This window comes from Dryas octopetala, chromosome 9 (genome assembly GCF_963921425.1).
Source record: "Dryas octopetala chromosome 9, drDryOcto1.1, whole genome shotgun sequence".
NCBI lineage: Eukaryota > Viridiplantae > Streptophyta > Magnoliopsida > Rosales > Rosaceae > Dryas > Dryas octopetala.
In genome coordinates, this window is record NC_141374.1 from 573609 (window position 1) to 593820 (window position 20212).

Below are 20212 nucleotides of genomic sequence, written 5' to 3' on the forward strand. Positions count from 1 at the left end.
ATGTTTGATTCAGTATGCCTTTTGCTCTTTAATTTTTCTGCTGCTGAATCTCTTCTTAATTCGTGTAGCTTCTTGATAAGTTGGTCATACTTAGTTTTATTAGAGGATACATGTGGACTTAATTTAGCATTCTAATTTCCTTATTGCTTGGTCATACTTAGTTGCTTAATTTAGCATTCTAATTTAGCTACTCCCTTTGCATGTGAATGGTTTATATTTGTGTGCTTTAACTTTTTTTTTTTTTTTTATATGTATTATCTATGATATGTAGATTTGCATATGAATTCCTATATATGGCGTTTGGCTTTCTTTATAATGGAAATGGTTTGTTTCTGCATTATTAATGAAATTGAACAACACAAAATTACTGTTGTCAGATAGGATGAGAATATCTGCATTAGCATTCACCACACGCCCATGTCATACACTAGCTAGACTTAAAATATTGTTGTTAGTGTTACTGAGTATAGGGGTCAGAACCAATCAAATCCACACCACCTCTTGTGGAGTCCAGAGTCAAGTCCACGTGGTTCTTGGTAGCTTGATAGATGGCTTAAAGCTTAATGAAGGGCTTAGATTTTGGATTGGACACCCATTTGCACATGCATATATGGCACCTGCAAATACACACATAGGTATCATTGCTTTAGTGTTCAGCATGGGCTGAGCTAACTAATATTTGCTCATCTTTTAGCAAATGCTGAAGTATGCATCATCTTGTACCTTTACTTTAAATATTTACTCATCTTTCATAAGTGATGTAAGTTCCTTGCACATGCATACAAATTTCTGCTACTTGTTCAGTCCTTTTTTTTTTTTTTTCAATTATCTATTTTGGGAAGTGCAGGGGATTTGCCTGTGGAGCGAGGATTTGACTTGGGCTCTAAAATCTCTTGAGTAAAATGGAGAAGCTTTCGGTCTTCCAACTTTTCAAATTTAACAGGAATCTTTTGGGTTATCCCATCATAACATGTTGATTTTTCCCCCTCACAGAATCTTTTAGGATGTTAATTCATTCTTCTCTCCCCCTTGATAGGATAGGTATTATTTTGTTGTTTAGTCATCATATTCTCAAATGTATTAAGCTTCTATTAAGTTATTTAAATGTTATTCGCCTATTGCATTTGATTTTTGTCTAATGCAACAAATGTTTTTTCTTTTCTCCAGACTGTACATGAAGGTTGGATCTATCAGTTGAAGCTGTTCTGTGATAAAGATTACCCAGAGAAGCCACCCAGTGTTCGTTTTTATTAACGGATTAACATGACTTGTGTTAACCATGAAACTGGAGTGGTATGCTTCTAATTTAATTTCATATACATTCACTTGATTTTGTTGTGCAGTTGTTGCTGTGGTTTGCATTTTTTTCTCGCTGCTGCTAGTGATTTGCACTTAAAATATTTGATTGGTTCTGACCCGTATACTCAATAACAGCAAAGAAGGGGCTGAAGGTAGCCATTAAGGTATGTTAACCTTTGAAATGTACACACCACACGCGGAGACACATGTGTGTCAGTATTAGTTGGTAGTGCATTACTGCAACCTTTAATGTTCTTTTTGTTGCTGCTTCTCTTCTTTTCATGGGTAATCTATGGAGTTGTCCTGTGAAGAATTAGAGGGCCTTATCACTTTTTTATGAAAGTGGCTTGTAGAAATTTAGGTTTTCATTAGATCAATGCTCTTTTGTATGTGTAATAACAAAGCAATTCTACTAACAGATTGATAGTTTTCCAAATTATTACTAAATCACAAGTGTAAGTGCTATATTAGATGTCATAAAAAACATGGCCCATGTCTCTGTTAACCTTGTGTGGTTTTGTCAATTAATCTATGATTTTGGATACTTGAACCAGCTGCATGGCCCAAAATTGTATTGCCTTTATGTTGTTCATACATTTGGATTGAATACTTGGAGTATGAAGTGTAATGCAATTGAATCTAATCTGATCTGCCTTTTGTCCTTTTAAGTGGTTCATTAAGTAATGTATACGTACTGCCCAAATTTTTGACTAAGTTCAACTTGAAGAAACTGCATCTTTGTGCCCTTTTAATTAAGTTCAGGTTACCAATTGGTCCAAACTGCAGCTGGAGTAAAAAGGCAACCTTATTTATTCTTTATGCATGTTTAGTTGAAAATTGAGATGAATAAGGCATGCATGTAGTCAGTATATAGGACTTGTGAGATCAATGAATTTGTGGTTAAATTTGAGAATATATATTCCTTTGATGTTTTCAGTGGTCCAATCTGAAGATCAAGCGAAGCGGATACACACAAGATCAAATAGATGAGGTGCGGGTGGAATGGGGAGATTTGTGAACTTCAATTATCTTGAGACCGACAAGTTGGTAGGTGGTGTACGTTTGCCTTTTTTGTGGATAGAATTTGCTGTCGAGCATGTTCATATTTTGCAAAGCATGGAAGAAGATTGAAGATTGGTGCTTTTAATTAGAATACATGCTGCCATGCCAATATTTTGTAAATGGTGGCAAAAGTTAGAACTAGCTAGAGACATAGTGCTGATTTGCAGATTAATTAGCCTAGCTGCTGCCATGCTAATATTTTGTACATGTGGGCAGCTTTAATTTGGTATATTACAACTTGTGTTTTGGTTTTGTAAAGGTCTTCACAAGCATGTTTTGGTTATCTTATTAGATATTTGTACTGTAAACCTTTTGGGGCAGCTTTGAATATTGTTATTGGTAATTATTGAAATATATATATGGAATGAGAATGAAAGATTTTGTGTCTGCATAAATTTCTGGCCATTTCAATTTACTGGCTAAAATTTATGTATTGATATCCTTTTTAGGTGAAAAAAAACTGATATATAATGTACATAACAACTGGTCTAAAGGATGTTTTGATATCAGTTTTGGACTAATAATTGATATTTTATAACGCTTTGATATCAGGTTCTTTCTCAGATTTGATATAAAAACAATATTTAGATATCAGGATCTATTCCATACCTGATATTGATATCAAGATTATATATATCAGATTCTACTATAGACCTGATATTGATACTATAGTTTTATATCATATTCTACCTCAAACCTGATATTGATATCGGGTTATATGTCAGTATTAGTATCCAATACGATATCTATTGACCAATCCTGTTGATACTTGGATTTTATAGATATCAGAAATAATATCAAATTGGATATCCATTTCGTATTTAGGATATCAGGTTGAAAAAGAAAAATGATATATAAACAATGTTTACATATCAGTTTAAAACTGATATCTAAAATGTGAACATTAGATATCACGACGCGCTATATCAGACGGCTACCCAAATAGATATCAGTCCACGACTGATATCTATCGACATTTTTGTTGTAGTGATGTAGCAGTGGTGGAGGTCGAGTCATCTACGTCGAGGCAAACTTCCCATTTTCTTTCCACGAACATTGTAGGCTTATGTTCATCATGTTAACTTATTTAGTTTTAGTGTAACGCATATTGTAATAGTGGCTTTGATGACCGGACTTGGAAGCTCCTACTAAACTATGTTTTGATGGGTCTGAGACCCTTTTAATTGTGGTAGATGTAACGACCCGACCCAAATTTCAATTGAAATTTGAATTCTTACTTAACTTTGGTTTTTAAGAGGCTTTAAAGGAAGTTTAGTTGTATGACTTTGAAAAAAAATTTCTAAATTTCTTTAGAAGTTTTTGAGAATTTATGCGATGTTTCCACCGAAATCAATTTTTTTTTACGTTATTTAAAGTTTATTTAGTTTAAAATGCTTCGTTTTAAATTGTGAGACCTCGTATTTTTCCAAGATTTATTTTGAAAAGTATTTTAAATATTTTGGGAATTTATTTGAGAAATAAAAGGTTTTGGGTTAAATATTAAATTTTCTTTTTAAATTAGTTTGACCCTGTCAGTTTCTAGGATTTTGTATTGGCTGTTTCTTGTCAAAATCATTGTATTTATTTTTTAATTATTCACTCACAAGCTCTAGGCTAGAATTAAGGATCAAGAACACTTATGTTGAAGAAATCAAGATTGAAACTGAAAAGAAAAAGGCCTTAAGGTATAAGACACTTCATGCATTTCACGAAAAACAGTTTTGTGTCTATTTGATTAGTCACTCACTGATCATAAGGACAATTTTCTTCACACGTGCACTGCACATGCAGTTTTAACACTTAAATGATTGTGTCACTTCAGTGAGCCATTTCGTGATTTGTTATTTAAAGCCCATTTCATTTAAAGTTCATTTCATGTTTTCTAAACATGCATGTACACAGCACATGAACTGGTTCTTTCATTGAATCAATCCATTCAGGACATGTGCTTTATCATTTCAGCTAGCCTTCACGCACTCACACACACCTCAGAACTATTCATCTTATTTATCTTTTCTAAATTTTGCAAATTAAAGAAATAATTGATTTTACAGCTCCACATTCTTATCCACAGCTGTACTAGGATATCTTTCTAGGACAAAAAGAATATGCCCTTTATTTGTCTCTTGCGGATAGCCATTGATTGGCTTCCATGTGGCACGAGTAGACATGGTTGGTGCGTGTGTGTGTTGTACAGGGTATATGAGTACAATGGTCTAGCTTTTCTTTGTGAGTTTATGAGCATTTTTTTTCTTGGGTATTCTAGCTGAGTGTTAGCTTAGGTTATTTGCGTGAGTACTAATTTTTTCAAGTAAGAAAATGGTTTTTGAAATTGAAAACTAAATGATTTTCTTAACTTGTTTTTCATCATCTAAAATCTGAATGTGTTTGAGTGTGTTCTAAAGCAACCCACTTAGCCAATATGAATCCCCCTTTGACCCGCGTGTTGACCCGCCCATTAACCCATCGAATCCACCCATTTTGTCTCATAAAATACCTGTTTTCGACCCACAGATACCTCATTTAACCCAGTTCGAAATTCCTTTCTTGTTAGTGCATTTTTAATTCAATTTGTCCCACATTGAAAACTCACAACTTCTTCCCACCCCCTTGTGCCTATAAATAAATATCCTTGTACCTTATTTTCACTTGCACCACTGTTGTAAAATTTTATTTACTCGCAAATATACGAATTTAGTAGTATTCTAACGAGGTCGAACCTCAAGGAGTGATGCAAAACAATACACTAAGCTTAAACTTAAGTTAATTTAAAACTAACCTAGTTTGAAAATTTTGTTGGTTTGTGAGACAACTTAAAATAAAATGCAACTAAAGTAAAAAACAAATAAAGTAGATGAAAAGAGAATAAAGTAAATAAAGGTGCAAGAATTTAAATATTAAATCTAGAAAGGAAAATAACAACTCTTTGGTTTTAGAAGCTAAACAATGGTATAAGAACCAAGGTTAGGGTTCCACACCACTTATGAACATATTAAGTGAGATTTTTAGTAATTTCCTAAAAAGGAGGGCACCCAAGAGTCACTTGATGCCCTCTTACAAATATAAATTTGAATTGAGCACAAAAATTGAAGATTTATATGGTAGATCTTGATTTTGCTTAGAAAATACAAACTTTAAGCAACTAAAGTGAACCAAAACTAAGGAACAACTAGAGCTAAAAAATGTTTGTGTTTAAAAGATTAACCATAAAGCTAAAATGTGGAAATATGATCTAACTACCCATAATATATGACATTATGGGTAAAAGATGATCTCTTTTTAATGTTAATATCAAAATCTAGAGCTTGTAGGATTTTAAACAAGGGAAAAATTAACATAAAGACCTCACTTAATAATATTCATGGTGATGCTTTCCCCTTACCTTGGTAAGGGGGTTTAGTGACCACCCATGAACTTAGATCTTAAATAACAATAAATAAATAAATAAATAAGCATGTAATTTAAAGAACAAAAAAATAAATAACACTACTAATCATAAAGTAAAGAACTACATAAAATAAAAGGTATAAAGTAAATAAAGGATTAGGAGAAGAGAGAAGAGAGACATAATATTAAAGTTAACCATAAAGTAAAGAACTACATAAAATAAAAGGCATAAAGTAAATAAAGGATTAAGAGAAGAGAAAAGAAAGACATAATATTAAAGTTTCATCAATTAAAAGTGCAAGAAAATTACATTCCTATTCTCTCTCAAACATCATAGCCAAAGGGCTTGAGAGAGAAATCCTAGGAGAATACTAGAAAAAGGCAGAAAATTAAAATGTAGAGTGAAAGGTGTGAAGAAGGGGCTGAAGGCTCCTTTAAATAGGCAAAGACTAGGTATGTGATGAGGAAAGGATCAGCACAAAAGCTGGTGGCAGCTGTGAGAAGAGTCTAGAGTCGCCATGTGTCGCGCAGCTATAGGCTGGGATGAGATATTTATGGAGAGAATGTGCGGAAGAAAAAGAGCCGAGGATAATTTGTTTAAGTTTTTTCACTTATACGAGCTCTAGTGAGCTTACCGGGTTATTTATTTGAATGACCCGGTGTACCATGAATATGGTGCAGTGTGGTTGATGTTTTGCAGGTTAAGCAGGCTGAGGAGAAGATGAGGCATTGGGACCTATTTTAATTTAATTTAACCGATTTTATAAAGTGATTTTACATAAATGTTTTTGGGATCGCACTCTGTTTTATTATATGTATTTATTTATTATGTTAAGTGTATGGTTCATTCTTTGAAAATGGGTTTAAATGGCAGTGTTTCAGTATGTTTATTGGGCCCGAGGTTCGGGGTGTTACAGTGGGTGCATCTATTGCCTACCCGGGGTTCGGGGTGTGATGGAAAACTCCCAACAATGGGATTTCTACAACCCACACGATAGACAAGCCAAAGAACCAAAGCGTGGGGGGTTGTAAGAAGTGAGAGGCGATGTAGACTTAGTGTCTAGATTGAGAGCCTAACAAGAAAGGTGGAGACCTTAGCTTTGAGTCAAACCATGATCAAGTTCTGGTAACCAAGTCCAAAGTGAGGTTTGTTCTCATTATGCTAGCCCAATGTCCAAGCGTGTCCTTCCTTGTATAATTTTTCCGAAAGCAATGTTAAGCATGCGAATGCCTTTAACAATTTTAGAAAGTCATTTGTGAATCAAAGCACCTTTTTCTAGACTTATAACCCCAACTAAAGGAATCACCCAAATTTTTCTTTGAGACAAAACCAACCCCAAAGGAACTTAGAAGGAAATTCAATGCATGCCAAACAATTCATTATGTCCTCCTAATCTCTCATATTCCCATGTTCCTCACTCCACTCCACTCCACAAAGTGTTGCCCCATAACAAACTCCATCATCAATCTTAGAGGACACTCTCCAAAAGTTCATATAATTGACTGGTCAAGCCTTTGTCGAGGTTAAAGCTTCCACCCAACAAAAACACAAGCCATTACAAAGCTAGAACATCAAATAGGTCAATTAGCCACCATTGTAGAAGAGAGAGAAGGGCAATTTTCTGAGTCAACCCGTTCCTAATCAAAAGGGTCAATTTCTTGTTGATGCATCTAGTTCATCAAATCCTTATGAGCATGTCAAGTCCATCACAACTCTTAGGTCGGGTAGGCAAGTTGATAACAAGGTTCAAATGCAAAATTTGGAAGATAAAAATGTCGACAAAGATGAATTAGGTGACTTAGAGCCTCACAACTCTAAAGATACTCATAATGTCAAATCCAAAGAAAAATAACCTTTGATTCTTGATTTTCCCAAGACTCCTCTACCACCCATTCCTCCTCTCTCTCTCTCTCTCTCTCTCTCTCTCTCTCTCTCTCTCTCTCTCTCTCTCTCTCTCTCTCTCTCTCTCTCTCTCTCTCTCTCTCCTCCCCCCCAAAGAGATATATATGCACTTGCCCCTTGATCTAGTTGGGTTCCCTTTGTTCAAACCACACCGCCGTCGCCTCTTCTCTCTTCCCCCTACCCCGATCATCCCTCCTTTCCCCACTCCCTGAGCCCCTTGTTGCTAGCAAACTCCGACAACCCCCACCCTTTCTCTCTCTCTACCGACAACCCCCACCCTCTCTCTCTCTATCGACAATCTCCACCTTCTTCTTCTTCTTCCATGGCTGCAATCGGTGGGAGGCCACTGAGAGCTGTTATTTACTTTTCTTTTATTTTCTTTTTTCCAATTTTTCATTTTGTTTTTTTCTATTTTATTAATTGATTTTGTATTATATATTATATTTTAATATGAAAAAAGTTTGTGGGGTCAAATGAGAAAATTGTGTAGGTCTATTTAGATTTTTTTTTTTTAAATAGTCTACAATATGAATTGAAAAAAATACCCTTAGAGTAAACAAATTTTAATAGAAGTAAACGGAAGGTGCCACATTGTCACTTTTGTGTAAGTATGAGTTGTTAATTATGTATTTGTTTTTTGGATGGTAAATGTGCACACCTTCAATAGTTTGGGTGGTATCAAGGTGTTAAATTTCTAAATTTTCAGCGAAATTTCGCCGAAAATTTTGATTTTTTAGGGTGTCGAAATCGAAACCCATATTTGTTAACTTTTCGTAATAATTTCGCCGAAATCCTCGTAATTTCGCCGAAATCCTCGAAATTTCGACGAAATTTTCGACGGGAGAAAGAGAAGACTGGTTTTGGGTTTTAGAAGGCTGGGTTTTGGGAGAAAGAGGGGGCGGCAGGGGGGAGATCGAGGAAGAAAGAGGCCGGCAAGGAGGAGATCGAGGGAGAAAGATGGGGCGGCGGCAGGGGGGCGACAGGGGGGAGATGAAGGAGAAAGAGAGGAGGGAGAAAGAGGTGAGGGTGAGGGTGAGTTGGTGATGGAGATGCAGAGAGAGAGAGGGATAGATGAATGAGAGTGAGAGTGAGAGAGATATGCATAAATATGCACTGCTATGTTGGTTGTTGGCTCTAGTTTGGCTAAAGGTCTCTTATGCTTTCTTTGCCTGATTTTCCATTGCCTTACTGAGGTTGGAGGTTTCCTCTACTTGCTGCTTTTGGCCGCTAATATGTCTGCTTTGCTTCCTTGTGTCTAATTCCCATTAGTTGCTACTGTGGTCTAGTTCGGGTTTTCTTTTGCTATGAGTTGTTTCTGCTGTCGACCTTGCTGTGCAATTGGGCCTTGTTGCCCTGCTTGTATTATTTTTGGGCTAGCCTAATTGCTGCCTGGTTGTTGTTTGCTTTTTAAGATGAACAAAAAATGATAGTGAATTGTTATATTTTTATGATGGAAGTATATGAAATATTACTTTACCTAATATTTAGGCCCAGATATGAGATGTTATTGCTTTTAGGTCCACTTTAGAAAGAGGTGAAGAAGAAGAAGAAAAAAAAAAAGAACTGGAGAGTGGAGACTCACGGGGGAAAAGAAAGGAAAGAAAAGGAAGGAAAGAAAAAGAAGAAGAAAAAAAAAAGAGATAAAATTAAAAGGTTTACGGCCTTTGGGCAATTGTAAAGAAAAAAATAGTTTGAGATTTCGTTTGGCAGTTTTGGAGTTTCGTTTAGTTGTTTTTAATGTTAATAATTATAAACCCCCTAGTTAGAGAGAAAATCTCTCATAACCTCCACCCAAAATCTACCTCTCCTATAACCCCCAATCTTACAGTTAATATTTTCCTAAACCCCCTAGTCAACTAATACCCAGCCAAGTTTGACTCCCCATCTTTTAATTTTTCAGTTTTACCCCTTTTCTTTATTTTCATTTTCCATCTGTGGGTGCTTTTTTTTTTCTCTCTCTCTCTCCCATCTGCGTGCCCTCTCTCCCATCTGCGTTCTCTTTTTCCCTGCTACTGTCGTCGGCGCGTGCACCGCCGTGGTGACGGTTGTCAGTGATACCGGTCCCATCACACTCGCCTCTCCTTCCTCTTCCTCTCCTTGCCCTCCACTCTCCGCGAAACATAACATTGACGCTGGATCGGTCTAGGCAAACCCGAGCTCCCTCACCGGCGATCCTTCAATTCCGGCGACGACTAGGTGTCAGACCGGTTAGGTTCTTCTCGCCTCTTCCTCCTCTATCTGTCCATGGCCTTTTCTTTTCCATAAAATCCACAGAAACCAAATGTAGCTCGAAGTCCGATCGTCATCTCCGACGGTGACTTCGAGATTCCGGCGACGTCGCAGCCGCTCTCCATTTCCAGAAGCTTCCTCTCGACGTGGTGAGTGTGATGGTGGTCTCCGATTCTCCAATTGACCACCGTGGACGACGAATCGACGCCGTTGCCGGCGATTCCGGTGGCGGATTGAAGTGGTTCTGGTCTCATTCTTCTCCCCTTGACAGTCTCTCTCTACTGGTATACAAATTTGGGTTCAATTGCATTGAATTTCAAAAGCACTAATTTGAAATTGATTTGTGAATCTGTTTGTGAAATGTATAGTTTGTGAATATGTTTTAATTGAATTTGTTATTAATCGGATAGAAATGTAGGTTTTTTAATTGATTTATAAGTATATACAAATTTACTTCATTTATTAATTAAACAGTTTCAGTTCGTGAAACATGAGTTTTAAATGAATTTTGAATGAAATTGTGGTCCTGAAATATTTTGAATCAAATTTGCAGGTAGAAACAGATCGAGGCAGTGACGGCTGTTGTGTACTCATCGCGTGTGAGATGATTGGACGACGTTGTCTAGGGTTTCAGTTTCACTAAATTCAATTTCAGTGAATTCAGTTTCAGTGCATTCAATGAACTGAATTTGAATTTAATGAATGCACTGAAACTGAATTCAGACTGAAACTGAATTTAGTCTCTAGTGAAACACTGAATTGATATAATTGTTATTTTTTGTCAAGTAAAGGTGTAATTTTTTTTTTGGACAAAATAATGGTGTAATTATTTTTTTTATTCTAGTTAATAATAACGTAAAATTATATTTTTTTAGTGTAACTGAATTTTTGAAATTCAGTTTCACTGATCCACGTCAGCATGCGTTAGAGAGCATCATCGCACGTGTCAGAGAGCGTTAGCACGCGCGTCAGAGCGCGTCAGAAAGGTAAAAAAGGTATTATAAGTTTTAGGGGGTTTTGTGAGAGTTTCTAGATAGGTGGGGGTTTAGGAAAAAGTTTTTGGTTGATTAGGGGGTTTAAAATTACCCACTATTGTTTTTAAACCTTAAACCAGTAAACTCTAATATATTTCTATATAAAAAATAATTAAAAATATCCTAAAGGGCCTAAACCCTAATATCATATACTATATCTTAAACAATATAGAGTATAGATTATAAAATATATAAGGTTTAGTGTATAGATTATAGAGTATAAATAATATACTAATTTCATTTATGCATTATACTAGTTTTATTTAACAGTATTTGTCTCCAGCGCGCATTATATTTATCTTATATCACATGAAACCTACTATATAATTTGGTTTCTTCAATGTTTTTTATCAATTTAGTAGATAATATGTTAAATAAATATATGATAAAGTTTCATTCAAAATTTTCGTATTTTGATAGCAATTTCCGTCGTTTTTGTCTAATTTTTGTTGAAATTTAAAAATCTTCAAAATTTCGGTCTAAATTTCCATCGAAATTTTCTCGAAACCCGAAATTTTATTTCTTTGGTGGTATTAGTGTAAAAAAACCTTATTAATATGGAAAACGAAAGAGGAAATGATAAAAGAAAGCGCCAAAAATAAAAGGCCAAAGTGCACTTTTAGTCTCTGTAGTTTGAGTTATGTTTCACTTTCGTCCATGCAGTTTCAATTTTTTTTTTTTTTTTGGTTATGTAGTTTACAAATTGTTGCAGTTTAAGGACAAATTAGGATTTTTGTCAATTAATTCGTTAAATTAGTCATTGAATCGCTAACAATATGTAAAGTATATGACCAAAATTGAAATAGTTTGTAAAGTACATGACTAAAAGCACAACAAATTAGACGATTGGATGAACAAAAATGTTAACATATCCTTGAATTGTAACGATTTATAAATTATATGACCAAAATCATAACAATTGAAACTACATGAATCAAAGTGAAACTTAACTCAAACTACATGGATCAAAAGTGAATAATGGCCAAAGTAAAATAAACAAAATAATATTTAGGCCAGTACTATTATGACTATCCTAAACTGCTGAGTTGACCACTATATTTCAAAATTTCAACTTTATCCTTAAACAAAAAATTTCAATTTTGTTCGTTCGGTCATTCGACAGTTATCTACCGAAATATTTATGGTTATGCGACAGTTATCTGCTGAACATTGGTGGATTATTCGGTGGATAACCACTAAATGAAAATGAAAAAAGCATTCGATAGTTATTTGTCAAAATATTTGTATTTATTCGATACTTATCTGCCGAACATTGGTGAATGTTTCGGTAGATGATCACCGAATGAATCTAGGTGATTTTATTATATTTTTGCAATAAAGGATAAAATAAAAAAAAAAGTTGGACAAAATATATTAGGGTGGTCTGCATAACCTCACTCTAATCTTTATCTATTCAGGTTGAGAGTAGCAAATGACAGACTGACAGTTACTCGCTGGGCTTGGAGGACGCGACCAATTTTTTTAAATTATTATAAAATTATAAAAGCGAGTAATCTTAACCACAGTTGACAATTGACCCAAGGGAAAAAGCGAATAGCAATGAAGGCGTTTAAATTAGAGACTGATGCAGTTAAATTATTAATATATTTTTATTCCCACCAAAAAAAAAAAAAAAAAGATATATATTTTTGTAGGAAAGCAAAATAACAAATTAGGGCTCGGCTTTTACTTCCTTTTTAAATATAATCCCGTAGAGGCGAAGGCACGAAATAAAAAGAAAATAAGAAAAAGAAATTAAAATATTAGTATATTACTAAATATTCAGATTTCTCGCATTTCTTAGCAAAAGGGCTTCGGAGCCGTTCTGCGTTTTCGTTCCGGAAACCTAGAATTTCTGCGTCGGCATAATTTTTCTAAATCATTGGTAAGTTTAATGGAATTTTTTTGGGTTATTTTCGATTTTCCTAATTTTCAGTGTATTTTCGTAATGATTCTTTTACTGTGAATTTTCAAAATAAATAATAGATTTATTTATTTTCTTAAAAATTGTTCGTGGGTGTAACTTGCTGATTTTTGTTTGATTTAAGCTTTAATATCAAAATATATGGCATGATCTACGCTGAAATTTTGAAAAAAAAAAATTGTAATTTTCGTGGTCTTTAAAACAGGTCTGTAAGTTTAATGTACTTCTCGCAGTTATTAGGTTTCTTGTTGGTTGTGTAAATGAAGTTGGGTTGGATTTACTCTGAGATTTGAGGAAAGTGTGCTGTTGGGGTCAGGGTTTAGATACTCTTGCTTACTTGGAGTTTCCATCTCTTTCATGTTTTTGTTTTACTGGTGGTTAAGAATAAAGATACTAATATATATATTTTATTTCTAAAAATAATTTTTATTTAAAAGATTTTATTTGTTCACTTTGTTTGTGGATTAGGGTTTGTAAATTGTGATGTTCCGAAAAAATGGTGAATCCCTTTATCTGAAAAGTTCTTTTGTTTTGGGTTGTGTCTCAGGGATTGGTTTTATGGAATTTTAGTGGAACTGCAACTTCAAATTGCGAAAAAAAAAAAAAAAAATAGAAAATAGAAAAAAATGTCAGGATCTGAGACAGGAGTGATGACGAGTAGAGAAGCCTTTGGCGTCGTACAGAACATGCACTTAAACTTCACTACTCCTGACGGCACTCCTCTCTACAATCCCGTCGCTGCCACCTCACCCTCTTACCAGACCTCTGCCGCCGCCGCCGCCGCCACCGGCAGTGCTATTCCGGCTGCCGGAGAAGGCTCAGCAGGTTGTGGTGTTATGCCTCCTGGGCTCAACATCAACATGGGTACCGAGCCATTGAAGAGGAAGAGAGGGAGGCCCAGGAAGTATGGGCCTGAGGGCACCATGGCATTGGCTCTCTCACCTTCAGCCCAGTCCAGTGGAGGTTTTTCTCCTCCTCCTCCTCCTTCTGGAGGTTCTGCCTCACCCACTTCCATCAAGAAAACCAGAGGCAGACCACCTGGTTCTACTAAGAAGCAACAATTGGAAGCTCCGGGTAAGCCTTTTTCCTTTTTATTCTACTTGGGTTTTCTCCAAATCATCTGAATCTTATTGGGTTTGCTTTTATTTTATATGGGGTTTATTTTAAATCTGCATAGTTTTGTGTGTTTGATATTGTTTTTGTTTTTCTACTACCATGTCTCGCGTTTGACTTATTCACTTATTCCCTTGCCGGGATCGTCTGAGTTTTAGTTTTTTCTACTTATTAAAATCTCTGTTGGAGGTTGTTGTCCCCCGCTTGGGTTTCTAACAGGAAATGAAATGAGATTTAATAACTGGAAATATTCGTGGATGACTCTCTCATATAGAAAAGGGTACAAGTTTATGCTGGAACTTGGGATCCGTTTGATGTCTATAGATTCTTATGTGTCAAATTACTTTTCAGCCCTGGATTGCTGTATTGCAATTGAATACTGTCTTGACCTTTGATATTCATAATATTTTCATGCATATATGATATCATATGATGATAGTGATTTTTGGTATTTGCTACAACTTATGACTTTCCTTTCAATTGGAATTAAGTGTTTTAAATTATTTATGTCCAGTCTCTTTATAGGAGAACTCTACATTGATAAGATCTTAGAAAACATGTTCAATAATAAAATATAGTTTGGTTGGCGTCAATATGTATGCATCATTTTTCCTTTTGAAATTTTCCATATATAAGCAGAGAAGTCCTCTTGCTGCTTAAATTTCCTTATAATGTTCGATTTAGATTTTCAACAATCAATTGACAAAACTAGAATAGTCAATGAAACAAATTTGTTTATTTGGTTCATATACACTATCTTCTCAGCACGTGCTTTCTGCTCGTGTCAAGAGGCGTTTTCTATTGCGCATACATTATTTTATTTTTTTTGTAAATATTGTTTCTTATTCTCATTCTCAAATTCAACTGGTGATCAGACTGTTTAATTTTCAGATACTGAGAGTACAAGCAAATGATGTTCAATTGTAAGGATTTGAAAATATTTCGCTGAAGTGATGAAAATTGCATGAACAATATCATCAAATGTGAATGCCAATTAATAGAGAACTTTTAATTTTAAAATGAAAACAACCCTCTAAATCTGACTGAAATTTCCTTGATCAATTTAGATTTTCAACCATCAATCAACAAAAGTAGAACAGTCAAGGATACAAATTCGTTTATTTGGTTCATATATACTTATGCATGCTGCATGCGTGCAGTGTGTTCTTATTTTATTGTTTCTGTTTCGAAAATCAAATTTTCATGTTGCTTGTTTCCTGTAAATTACTGTGGAACAAGAACTATATTATGTTTTAATTTGTTTTCTTGTTTGTAGGATCTGCAGGGTTTGGATTTACGCCACATGTTATCCCTGTTAAAGCTGGAGAGGTGTCTAGTTGCCCTTTTCTTTCCATAATAATCTATTATTCCTTCTCCTTGTTTGAACATCACCATATTCTTAGTTTTGAATAATTATTGATCTAGAAATAATATTTGATTGCACTATAAATATATCTAGCCAATATGTTAAGCCGTTAATGGTCCTTGGTGTTTCCATATTTTCTAAATACTGATCTCTTCCATATTAAGAACTTTTTAATTTGAATGATTAGATACTTATTCTCCAATTATAGTTAATGGATTCCTGACATATTCATCTAGTGAGAATCTTGTAAAGTTCCTGATTTTTTGTTGATTCTTCATCTATTGAAATTAATCACAATTAGTTACAATGTGTATTCGGAAACTATAAGGTGAATGAGATTGGGAGTGCTGGGTATGTTATATTCAAATAATTCTTTTATGAGATTTAAATCCAAATAATTTTTTTAATGAGAATTGAATTAAAATGTTTTTTTTTTTTTTTTCCTTGAAAGTGAATAACAATAAAATTGAGGAGCAACATTTATAATTTAGAGAGTGAATGTGCCATTTGGTTGTTGCGGTTTCCTTCACATTTTTCTGAATTATTTTCCCATGTGAATTAAAGTGTTATCATATATATATATATATATATATATATATATATTAGAACCGTTTATTCTTTAAAGAAATACACCTTAAAAAATTCTCCAAAGGGTATCAGTTTCCATATATGTCACAGTCGGATCCCATGTCAAGCACTCATCATTTTTGCAAGGTGCATAATAGGATTGAATGTCAATTATCTTTCATATGCCTGCTTTTTTCCTTGGCTTTTATATTCATAATTTTCTAGTTGATTATGGTATTGGAATTCATTTTGTTGCATTTATCTTTCAGGATGTGTCATCAAAGATAATGTCATTTTCTCAGAATGGTCGTAGGGCTGTTTGCATCTTGTCAGCAAATGGAGCCATATCGAATGTGACTCTTCGCCGACAAGCCACATCTGGTGGAACTGTAACATATGAGGTTTGTGAAATTGCTAGCTAGTCTGTTGGCCTTTCCTTGTATCCAAGATGAACTGTTACATATGTTGTGTTGACCTTTTGATACAGTATTGTTGGAAGTATGTTAGACATCAATAGTTGTCCTCTGGGAATGTTGAGTTGTTGACAGGAGAGAATTATTTTAAATTTATCTAGGAACGGTTTGTTATTTTTCTGTTAGGAATGGTGATTGTTTCCCAACTGATGACTTTATGCCGTTGTGTAAAATTTTTCATATATCCCTCATATTTCAGTTTAGATTAGTTACAGAAGTGATTTTTTGATGCTTATGGTATTGCTGCTCTTTGTAGTTTAGATTGTCACCTGACCTAACACAAGTAATTATCGTAAAACTGTTTGTCACTTAATCATTGGGTAGTTACTTACTATGGGGGGTAGGCTTCATTCTATGTATATTTTCTGATCTTGTGAAATACGCTCTGCTAATTCCTTTTTTCTATGAATTTTCATATGCAGGGGCGGTTTGAAATTCTGTCACTTTCTGGTTCATTTCTTCTATCTGAAAATGGTGGTCAGCGGAGCAGAACTGGGAGTTTAAGCGTGTCATTATCTGGCCCAGATGGTCAAATTTTAGGTGGTGGTGTGGAAGGTCTTCTAACGGCTGCCTCCCCTGTTCAGGTACATTTTTTAGCTTCCCCCAAATAACTAATATTTGTTTGTTTGTTTATTTATTTTGAACTTCTTATGATGTGCAAATTAATAGTTGAATCTAATAGAAGCAGTGATTTTAGAATTCTGAATCCATTGCAGGTAGTTGTTGGGAGTTTTGTTGCAGATGGTCGAAAAGAATCAAAGACAACGAACCAAATGGAGGGTTTGTCTGCAGTACCAAGGTTTGCAACAGGTAGTGGGCCAACAGGGGCAAGTAGCCCACCGTCACATGGAACTCCCAGTGAATCTTCAGGTGGGCCTGGGAGTCCGCTTAACCAGAGTACCGGAGCCTGCAATAATGGTACCAACCCACAAGGCATGTCAAGTATGCCATGGAAGTGAAATAACCTTTTCACTAATTTCGTGTAGTAGGCATGATCAGCAATGATGTTGTGCTTCTTAATTTCATTCAAAGTCTTGAGGGACACCCATTGTAGTCTCAGAGTGATATTGTAATGTTAGTTTAGTAGACTGCTTTACAGCTTCGCCTTATAGGATATGACCAGCTGAAAGTGTCAACTAGGTAACCACATGACGTGAAGCTTGTGTCACTGTGAAATAGAAATTAGATTAAGGCTTGTGCTTCTAGGACTAGGACTTGGAAGGATTAGGATGAGTTGGTGATCCAGTTTATCATGTGTTGGCTTGTTGTACTTGTAATAGTACTTGTAGACTTGTAGTCGTTGTTTGTTGCCCATAACATATGCTAAACTTCAACTTTGTTTCCTATTGATAAGATGGTAATTGCTGCCAATTTTATTCCGACCTTTTTGTTTTTCTGAGTCATCTGTTGTGCCTATTTTGGGATATGATGTTACCTGCACTTCTTTTCTATTCATTTGTTTTTCGGTGATTGTGGGTGGTGCATGGGAATATGGGATACGCATGCCTTGTTTCATTATAATACCACTTGGTCTACCGAGGTGTTAACTCCATTTGTTACTGTTGTAATATTGATATACTTATTTATCAGTTTGAATTATGCAAAGACTTGCCAGGAAGGCTTGACCTGCTATTATTGTCTTCACAATTACATAGAGAAAGACTTTCATGTAAAAGTGTATACACTTATTCTTACAATCTCTTCACATTTTAGTCATGATCAGGCATTGTGAAAGTGTGGATGTATACACCCTTATATGCAAGTTTTATCATCATGTTTATATTGTAGGCCCATCTAGAGTTTTCATTTTCCTCTCTTGCCATATGAGATTGTAGCAGCCTTTCCCTCTTGAGGACTCACCATCGGGTCATAGCCAAGCTCTTCCTTAGCTTTAGCGATAAGACCAGTAATTTTGGTATCCTAAACCAGATGATGCCATGTGGCAGGCGTCCTAATTTTCTGTATTTTCTTTTATTGTTTAAACTTATAAAATCCACCAATAATATATTTAAAAAATTATAATTAAATACCAAATATCAATAATATTTATCAAAATAGTAAGACTAAATTTTCTAGTTTAGGTACAATCTAAAGCAAGATATTGGATAAGACCACAATTTGTATGAAACGTACTTTTTTTTGGTCACGGGTACTTGAGAAAAGTGTCGAGCACTCGGTGGTCTTTAGTTGTCTTTTTTGTTTTTTGTTTTTGTTTTATGGGTTTGGTACGTAGCTATGATTGTCACACATTTACAATTGTGACTATCATGCAGTCATAGTTGTGATTGTATGAAGTTCATAAAAATTCAGAGTTTATAAGGATTTAAGGCTTTTAATTTAGGCCTGACCTATAGACTAAACATTAATGCTCCATAGCTAACATTAGGCTTTGTTTTTCTGCAACTATGTCTAGCTAAACTCTATAGCAAGGGCTAGGATGAAATCCTAACTATGTCATATTTACATTCATGAATTTTTTAAGTTATTAATTTAATGAAAATGTTGATGAATTCTTAATCTCTATTTTAATTATATGCTATTTGTATGTTTTATATGATTGTTCACCGTAAGTTGTATGCATCTAGTTATAGTTAAGAAATTGTGTAGGATAACCAATAACATAATTTAGGTGAATGAATTTTTTCTAAGTGAAGTTCATGAGATTAAGTTTTATAAAATCATAAGGTAAACACCATGCTCTTATATTTTATATGTTTGTCAATTCTCACAAAGTTTAATGAATATTTGCTTGTTAACTTAAAGGATAACCAAGATTAAGTTGCATGCTTAGATAACTGGCTAGTAGGCCTAATCTGGTATTAGTTTCATGCCTTAGGAGAATTAAACCTCAAGTGTTGTAGCTCGGACTCGTGTGTGACAAACTTTATCAACTATTTTGAGAATTATATGCTTGCATCCATGTTTGTTTAGATGATCCGTTAGTGGTGGATTCGAAAACCGTAGTGTCTCATTATCATTGTTTTTTCTCTAACTGAAATTGCTCTTGCTTGTTTATTGTTTACATACTTTCAATTGCCTCTATTTAATTTTATGTTCTCAAAACTCAATTCAAATCCCCTTAATCTGTGTGTGCGCATGTGTTTTAGGTTAGTTGTGAGATCCTGAAAATTGGTTTATAATTTATTTTGGAGTAATTGAGGTTTATTGATAATTATCTTGTTAATTTGGAGACAATAGAATTTATCTGAGAAATTTCAGGACTGAAAAAGGAATTCGAGGTTGTAGAAAAATAAAATTAATTGAGATGAGTTCATAGGATTTTATAGAATGTTTTACAGATCTCGAAAGTGATTTTGGTGATTTATTTGGATTTGAAATAATTTCAGTGGGCCATTGAAGATCAATAAAAAAATTAGAAAAGGCCCGACCTTAATTTTAGTCTTGTTGGAAAGGTTTCGGGTCAACGAGTGCGTAGACGCAAACAAAACACGATTAGGAGTTACGGTTTGAGAATTACGAACATGTGAACTTGCATTATTGTAATTTCGTGTGGAAGGATTTTAAAACAAAAAAAAAAAAAATCAGAATTTATATCTCATTTCTCTCTCTCCCTACGTCCCTCTCTCTCGGCCCCTCACTCTCGCCGTTTCTCTCTCCGGCGCTTGAGGGCACATGACGCTATGGCTGGGGTCGGGCTTTGGCCTGCCGCCATCGCCGCCTCTCCCCCTTCCTCCTCTGATCTCGGTTTAACCCAGAACCTCCCTAAATCGAAAACCTAGCCCCAATCTGATCGGGGTCCTTCGGCGGTGAAGCGTCTTTTCCAGCGAAATTGGAGGGCCGGACTACCTGGGTGTTGCTTCTTTTTGTATAAGTCAAGGAGTTAAATTTCGATTT

General features: G+C 34.9%; 1 protein-coding gene and 1 long non-coding RNA gene across 3 annotated transcripts; both read left to right on the forward strand.

Moving 5' to 3' along the window:
* Positions 1-1306: 1306 nt before the first annotated feature.
* On the forward strand, positions 1307-2674 carry LOC147273025 (uncharacterized). The gene is made up of 2 exons (XR_015119717.1): positions 1307-1463; positions 2237-2674. It is a non-coding gene; the product is annotated as an uncharacterized LOC147273025 (long non-coding RNA).
* A 9911-nt stretch (positions 2675-12585) lies between these two features.
* On the forward strand, positions 12586-17736 carry LOC147273026 (AT-hook motif nuclear-localized protein 10-like). 2 transcript variants are annotated; one of them, XM_086257100.1, is made up of 6 exons: positions 12586-12799; positions 13386-13912; positions 15237-15280; positions 16154-16285; positions 16780-16941; positions 17074-17736. In XM_086257100.1, the coding sequence occupies exons 2-6, from the start codon at positions 13465-13467 to the stop codon at positions 17314-17316; spliced, it is 1029 nt and encodes a 342-aa protein (XP_086113226.1). In that variant the 5' UTR covers positions 12586-12799; positions 13386-13464; the 3' UTR covers positions 17317-17736. The 2 variants fall into 2 exon arrangements, with proteins under 2 accessions (XP_086113226.1, XP_086113225.1); XM_086257099.1 differs by having other exon boundaries at positions 12587-12799; positions 15228-15280.
* Positions 17737-20212: the final 2476 nt, after the last annotated feature.

Bases quoted from the DNA above. Each gene is read 5' to 3' on its own strand.
- LOC147273026 (XM_086257099.1), top strand. From the start codon at position 13,465: ATGTCAGGATCTGAGACAGGAGTGATGACGAGTAGAGAAGCCTTTGGC. The intron at 13,913-15,227 runs GTAAGCCTTTTT...TCTTGTTTGTAG, and splicing joins GCAACAATTGGAAGCTCCGG to GATCTGCAGGGTTTGGATTT. The intron at 16,286-16,779 runs GTTTGTGAAATT...TTTCATATGCAG, and splicing joins GTGGAACTGTAACATATGAG to GGGCGGTTTGAAATTCTGTC.